We start from the raw sequence: 7,930 nt of genomic DNA, 5'->3' as shown, positions 1-7,930 counted from the left end.
AATGTGGCTAAAAATGCCCTGAAAAAACCTGCCACTTTGAACTGTTTTGCTGCACATAATGCTTGGAGAACCAAAGAAACCAAATACAACCCTCCAAACCAACCAACCAAAGAGGGGTGAATTGTTGGGAGAAGGGATGGCAGCCTCTAGCGAAGTAACAGTCACGGCAGATTACAAAAGAGCCAATTGACCCTCACCAGCTGTACTAGGAAAAAAAAACAAAAGAGATGTTGCATTATCGATAGAAAAACAACGCACATCCACAGTTATTTTACCTACAGAGCACAGAAGAATAGAGTAGGGGTGACGGAGCTTGGTGCAAGCAGACTCACACCTCTCCTGTGGTAACATATTATCCTTCGGAAGATCACTGGCTTGAGTAGGTAGTACATGCACAGCAATAAAAAAATTACTTGTATTGTCTTGGTCCCACCTCAGATCTCGGTGGACTCTATTCGCTCGAGTCTGGAGGGAGTCCATGGTTTTTTCTCCTCGGTATGCGGGGGACTGGTGGCCTTTGTGTTCATCTCGTTCACCTTGTGTTCCAGGAGCTGGTTCTTCTGGTACATCTCGACGTAGTTCAGCTGCAGCTGCTTCTGGTACTTGATGACTTTCTCCTTCTCTACTTGCCACGTGCGCCGCTCTTCTTCAAAGTCCATCACCTGCTGCTCCCGCTGCTGCCGCTCCAGCTTCAGCTCCGTCTGGAGCCGCTCCACCTCCTTCCGCAGTGTGTTAACGCTGTCCTCGCTCTGCCGTTGCATCTTGGCTTCGTCACTCTCACAGGCCAGGGGGTCCCGCAGCTTCTCGGCCAGGTCCCCGCTGAAAGACCCTGAAGGTCCCATGCTGGCAAGTGTCCGCTTCAGGCCAGAGACCTCCAGCTCACAGTGGTTCAGTTTTTCCCTCAGCACCTGGACCTCACTCATCTTCCGCTGTAGCTCACTCTCGCAGATCTCCAGGTTGACACTCTTGGAACTGTAGGAGTCCTTCAGGGTGAGGATTTGCTCCTCCTTCTCCCGCAGGAAGTTCTTACCTTCCTTGAGTTGTGACCGCAGCCCCACGATCTCATTCAGCTTCTGGGAGACGTCCGCTTGGGAATCCTTCAGCTGCTGCTTGAGCAGAGAGATTTCACCCGCCTTCTGGCACACCTGTGAGGGCCAAGGGGAGAGCATGCATGAGGTAACGGAGGGGACAGCCAGGCTGTGGAGCAAAGCTGCTCAAGTACTGAGCTCCAGCCCTTGCGGGGACCCAAACCATGCCAAAGACCCAGAGGTTGTCCCCACATTTCTGTGGGAGGTCTGGTGTTTATTCCCATCTCTCAGGGACCTGATGCTGTTCCCAGCTGGAGTTAACTGAGTAGCTAAGCTAAGCACTCTGGTCCTTGCTGGTGGTGAACTGACACCAGTGCTTCTCTCCTAGCATTCATCTTACACACCTAACCACAAGACTGCTGTGCCCAACCCAAACCCTCTGCTCTCAGTGGGAGTTTACCCACAGACCTCGATGGCATCTGGACCTTGAACATGCCCGAGACAGAAACATCAGAGATCCAGAGAGCACCTGGCCTCTCCCTAAGCACTAGGAGTGTAAGACAAGATGTAGAGAATCAGTATTGCTTACTTGTGATATGATGCTTTCCTTCCCAAAGTCTCCTGAAGACCCTTATTAACTACATTTTAGGATTCACATCATCCACTGATCTGGGGGCAGTCCAGGGACTGTTAACTATTTATTTCCTTTGGGGCAGGGCATGAAGAGTGACAATCCCTCTGCTAGGGACCAAGGACAAACATGCAACCCACCCTTGCTGAAATGTGACTACCATGTGCTGTCCTTGGGCACTGAGGTCCCTGGAGTTTCAGGTTTCATCCTAACTGGCTCAAGACTTGCCCCCGTGGTAGGGTGCACAGGTTCTGGGCAGCCACCCTGTAGAAGTATCCTTGCTGCAGCATGTATATGCGTTAGGTAGGCACCATGATTCAGTACAATGCTCCTCTAGTTCTGCTTAGTCCAGCAAGGTGGCAGTCGCACGAACAGTTGAAGGCGTTGGAAGGGAATGATAGAAATGACCAAACCTTCATTCTCTCATGGGTTTTCAGGACCCTCCGTTGGCAGATCTGACCTGGCTGCCATATGTGGTTGCAATGACAAACAGTCTCTACCTATGCTAGTAGGAATCTGGGCTGGAGAACAGAAAGGATGGGCATAATTAAAAGTAGACTTGGTAGCTACCTCCAGGCTGGGGGGTCCTGTCCTTCTGAAGCTCCTGTCTCTTGTCATGAATGAAATACTTGGCCTTTCTTCCCTCCTGGGGTGTCTGCAAGGTCCATTGCTGTTCTGGTCTGGTTGGATCAGTGCTCCCCAGACAGTACCTCTTCTCCACTGCCTTCATTTCAACCTCTACCATCCTCTGCTATAAAAGACCTGCCTGTTGCATAGTGTTGAGGAAGACCTTGAAGCTCAGGATGGTTTGATGCCCGCTACGAACAGCTGAAGAGCTAGGAGGTATACCCATAGTCATTTCCTACTGACACCAGCTTTCCTTGGATCTGACAGTCATGGCTGTTTCCCAGAGATCTAACTCTGTGCGGAGATCTAACTCTGTGAGTAGCCGGATCCACACCAGAGCCTGTCTGTACCAGACACAGAACTACATCACACTGGTTTAACTGTAGTTTCAGTGGTATAGTTACGGCCTAGTTAAAACTTAGAATCCCATTCATGTGGATTCACTAAATGGGTCTGAAAGTGCTCTCCGTGGGCTAGCTTTTCCCAAAAGGCAGGGAGATGCATGATGAAGAACAGCTTAGATAGGAGTCATCTTACAGATTAAAACACTTAAATTTAGGCATCTACTTGTGTGCTGGGCAGCTGTGATCCCGCTGCTGGCTGCAGTAATCTAGGCAATACAGTCCATGGAGCCTGGAGACCGGCTCAGTCAGCAAATACAGGTGTCTGCAAATTTTAGGTTTCTTAATCCACAGACTGTATCCCACCTCTTTGCATTGATATCACTGGATTAGCTGTTACTGGATGAACTGTAGCAGTGAAGCAGGTAATCAAAAACTCATCTGCAGTTTTACCAGTGCAAAATCAGGGAACTTACCAGTCCTAACTTGCTGGAAGACAAAAAAGACCTGGGCAGAGCAGCTGGCCAAAGGAGGTAGGTGGGACTGCAGCCTGCTTTTTCTGGGATGTAGCTTGCAGAGATTTAACAGCAAGCCACTAATAAGCTCTGCTGAACATCTGCAAATAGCACATTACAGAACCTAATTAAGCCCAGCTTCATTGGCTTTCCATCAGGACTAGCAGAATAAGGTCTTCTTGATTCTAGAACTACTTTTTGCTTCTGCACTCTTAATAAATTTAAAGTTTCTAGCCAGACTGTAGAAGGATTAAAATTCCTCACATGATCAAGCTGAAAAAAATGTTAGTGCTGGCTATACAAACAGTGTTTGATAAAATGGTCTAAAAATAGAAATGGAAAAAAAAATATAAGACTCAAGAGGAGAACTAGCAAGAGGAATTCGACTTTCAGTCTTTAAGGAGAGATAAACTTATTAGCAACTGAAAACAATGCATTATAATAGGAAGTATGAGGTAAACTTGGCTATCAGTATTATTCTCAGCTCTCTCATTTTATATCTTAATTAAAAAAAATCAAATATTTGAAAAGTAGGCTTTAGGGTTGCCCAAATTCAGGTGTTACAAGAATTTAATTAAAATAGACTTAAACTCAATTTTGTTAGGCACAAATACCTGTGTAGAAAGATCTGTATTCACTGAAATTGGATTCAAATGCTATGCATTGGCATGACCTAACAGTGAAGCATAATTATTAACCAGCACAAGGATGCGCACACAAAAAGGTTGCACTCATTTTTATTTAGTTTAATTGACAACTACAAATTTGAGGCTCAGAGAAATAAGTGGGTGACTACATTGTCACCTGTAACTTAAAAGCCACTGACCCACAGTCACTGTCTGTGGGGTGCTCTTAAGACAAATGGGAAATACTTTGAGCTACCTGAGCCCTTAATGAGAAACTCATTCCAGAGCACAACCTCTAAAGAGAAAAATCAAGAGAGCCCAGGGTCTCTGCTTTAGCCAAAATGCAGAAGTTTTAGTCACCTCTGGTGTCCACACGGTAATTAATTCATGTCCAGATTGCTAATTTGTCTGGAAAATCTTTCCCCCTCCATCTGCCCTCCCCCATGGTTCTTTATTGGTGAGTTGGCCTGTTGCTTTGCAAGTAGTAAAACAAGATATCTTACTGCTTTGGTCTGCATTGCAAACCGTGATCTAGCAAGGCACATAAGCATAGGCTGAGCTTTAGACTCTCAAACAGAGCCAGGGAAGTTGGTGTTCAAACTCATTGCTAGCTCCTAGACACAAACTGTTCAGTGAAGTCCCCAGACCTAGATACAACCCTTGGTTATTACAATGAGGCCCTTACCTCCCACTTGGTCTCTTCAATCTTTGGGAGAAACTCAGCCTGCTCCTTCTTGAAAGCCACAAATTTCTTCTCCAGCTCCTCTCGCTGCTGGAGGAGTTGCCCCATATCATCTTGGAGTTTTTTTTTCTCCTGCTGGAGTTTGAAGATCTGGAGCTGCAAGGCCTGCTGAGCCCGTTGGGCCTTTTTGGAAACCTGCTGCAATTTGTTGGCATAGTTTTGCCTCAGGTCCTCCATTTCGCGCTCCCAGATCTTCTGCTTCTCCTCGAACACTTGGAAGATGGCTGCCTCGCTTTTGTCCAAGTTCCTTCGCATCTGGAGGACCTCTTGCTCTTTCTCCCACAGCCGGTCTTCCAGGTCTTGGATGATGTCATCTGTTGAAGGCGAGTGGAAAGGCATTGTTTCGTTGAGATGGTTCAGTCTGTTGAACGAAGAGGTGCTCTTGCTTGAAGACCGCCCGCTGTCTGAGGTAGATATCCCGTTGTATCCCACGATGTTCTTATCGACATAGGTTGTTCCGATGCGGTTGATGTGACTTGTTGAGGCGCTCATTGGACCCACGTGTTGGCTGTAGCCTGTCCCGTACGTGGGCAGGCTCGTTAACGAGTTACGGCCTGAATCTGAAAGGCCTCCCACTTGGTTTGTAGTCCTGTTAAGGCTGGTCTTGTCGAGTCCACTTTTGGGTGCGGACGGGCTATTGCTGTTGGCATGGTTCAAGCTCTTTCTGTTCTCTGTCACCCCGTTGCTCTGCGGTGGGCAGAGATTCTGCATGGAATGGAAGTTTTTAGGAACTACTGGTTTAAAGGCTGAGGGTCTAACTAAGGGCTCATTGCTCTGCAAAAGGAAAAAGGACCACACATCAAACACAGCAGGAAGCTCAGTAACAACACACAAAAGACAGACATCAGCACAGGCTGGAGCTGATGGAGCTAAGCCATCTTTTGCTAGCTCCATATTTCTCAGCCTTAGTAGACCCTGCACTAATTGGGTTTTAACGTGGGGGACATGTGAGGACAACACTTTTATTTTCCCTCACCACAACTGAAAAATATCTTGACCCACACCAAATCTGCATGATTTTCCCCTGGAATTCTCCTTGGATCCTTGTAGTGCACTCCTCAAGAAGGAGGGCTGCCACCTGCCTACCAGACCTGACCCAAATGGTTCTTTTATTTTGGCAGATTATATTTTGAAGGATTTCTTCCAGTGAGGGTGTGTTTCCCTGCTGCTGAAAACTGAAGTAAGCCCTTGGATTAGCAGCCGATCCGCCCTAGGAGCAACACATTTCCCTCCTGTCAGCAGTCTGCTCTCCACTATGTGAACATCATGTCCTGCTTATGCTCAGACAGGAACACGTGGGACCTCTGGGGCTTGGCCATTGCTGGCCCAAGTACAGCAATAGTGGCCAAGTAATGTGGTGAGGCTGATCTCTGTTTGAACATCTGTGTTTCCTGTGGCCATGAGCAATGCTGGGGGGAGAAGGGACTGAAGCTCTGAAGGATTTAGAAAAAGAATTTACAACTTGTGAAGGCTTTTACATTCCTTTGCCAGTGAATGTACTTGAAAAGCAAAATTTTCCTCAAAATGGGATTGATTCTCCTGTACTGCAGGTTAGGCTTCAGGTGAAAATTAACACAGAGGAAGCACCCTTGTATTGGCAAAATTTGCAAAAGCCTTTCAGGAGAAGCAGTTAGATCAAGCCCTGGTGAGCAGGCAAGGTTAGAGACCAAAACCCTGGCATCTGGCATGTGGAATTGAGATGGACTATTAGGGCCTGGTGGAAGGTGGCAGATTAATGGCCTAGGAGACAAGGCCACCGAACGCTGCAGAAATTGTACAGCTCAAGGCAGGAAACCTGGCAGCCTCCCCAGGGCACAAGTTATGGGAGTCACTGGAGCAGATCAGCACACTCTACAAAACACCCCTGGCTCTGGGGTACTTTACAGTGTCTGAGGCTCTGCTCCGCTAGACCTGGGAGAGGTTCTTCCCCTGAGGCTGGTATGAGCCATGAGGACTGTGCCTGGGTGAGCAATAATGTTGATGGGGTAGTTTTGAAATCTTGGCAACTTGTCCCTTACGAGTGGCTCTGGGATTTTGATCAGATACTGCACCATAGCCATGGGCAAGCAATACCTTCTGGTAGCAGTGGGTCACTGGAAATAGCCTGTAAATGGCCTGTAATGCAAGAGTGTGACTCAGACGTTGGACCTACTGAAGCAAGAGCTGACTCCAGCTCTCTCCCCTGTCAATAGGGGAGGTGGGCATAGCATCTCGGCTAGGTCGGAATAGCCGTTGACTTCAACATGGTCTTAAATGAGCTGGAAAATTAGCAGTGAAAGGCTTATTACCGATCTCTTGGGTTCCTCAAGAACTAGCATTCCCCTTTGCTCAATCCCCCGGAAGTAATAAGAATTACATTGTCTGTATATAAGAATTACCTTGTCTGTATAGTAAGAATTACACTATCTGCTAGGATTACACCATGCTGAAAGCCTCCTGATCTGTGTTTTTAGAGACATGGACTGCGTGAAGTCAGGATTCTCACCTGGTCTAGTTTGCCAGAGATTGGCAATATCTTTGGTGGGTTACTGGGCTCTCGGTATTGGGGAGGAGGCGGCATGTTCTTCTCATTGTTGGTGGTCACATTCCCACAGATGTCCATCTTCACCTTCTCACTCTTGCGCAGGTCGCCGTTGATGTAGAGGGAGTTGGAGACCTTTTCTGACTTGTATGTCTTCTCCTCACCGGAGTAGCGGTTGGAGATCTCCCGGGTGGAGTACCCATTGCGAGACCCCTCCGTCTGCCGGCTGCTGCTCTGCGTCCGGGTCCCCACGCTCTTCATGGCGAACTCCTGGTCATTGGCAACTCCGCTGCCCACACTCCCCATGGTGCTCTGGGAGGTGGGTTGGGAAGGCCGGGGAGCAAAAGTGTGGAAGTTATCCTGGCTGGGGTACGTCGGGTCACTAAGAACTGGCAGCGTCTCTAGCGTGGCCATGGCAGCTCAGAGATGAGGTGGAGGCACAGGTCAGTGGCACTGGGAGAGGGAAGAATAATAAAGGACTGTTAGAGAGATGCCCTTATCTCCCATACCCCTTTGCAGATTGGCATCGCACAGAGATGAGCAAATCTCTGGACTGGGTGGTGCCAGGGCAGGAGCTGTCCCGTCTTGGTGTGCAGTATGGAGCAGATGATGGGGCTGTGGTTCATGGAGGGGGAATGGCTGGGAACTACTGGCTCTGCTCATCCTCTTTGTGACCCCCAAAACTGCTTGGAGGAGCAGTGTGCAGGGAGGCCCCAAATCCCTCTCATTGCTGTGCAAAAGAGCTGCTGTTAAGCCTCTCGGTCCAAGGGTTGAGTCATCCCCACGGAGCAGGTTATGTGGGTTTTAGTAGGCACAGCTCTTCAGGATTGGCTGGACACAACCATTTGCTTGAATTATTTATTAGAATTGCTCACACTCTGAGCTTGAATTATTTCTCT

The 7,930-nt window shown here is 48.2% G+C and overlaps 1 protein-coding gene across 1 annotated transcript; it reads right to left on the bottom strand.

The window, feature by feature from the left end:
- Positions 1-434: 434 nt before the first annotated feature.
- Positions 435-7,445, bottom strand: LZTS3 (leucine zipper tumor suppressor family member 3). The gene is made up of 3 exons (XM_026072771.1): positions 6,996-7,445; positions 4,454-5,284; positions 435-1,145 (listed from the first exon to the last, which is right to left on the bottom strand). The coding sequence occupies exons 1-3, from the start codon at positions 7,443-7,445 to the stop codon at positions 435-437; spliced, it is 1,992 nt and encodes a 663-aa protein (XP_025928556.1).
- Between the last annotated feature and the right edge of the window lie 485 nt (positions 7,446-7,930).

This window comes from Apteryx rowi, unplaced genomic scaffold (assembly GCF_003343035.1).
Source record: "Apteryx rowi isolate R43461 unplaced genomic scaffold, aptRow1 scaffold_35, whole genome shotgun sequence".
NCBI lineage: Eukaryota > Metazoa > Chordata > Aves > Apterygiformes > Apterygidae > Apteryx > Apteryx rowi.
Note: the sequence above shows the minus strand (reverse complement) of the source record. Positions and strands in the feature narration are given on the sequence as shown.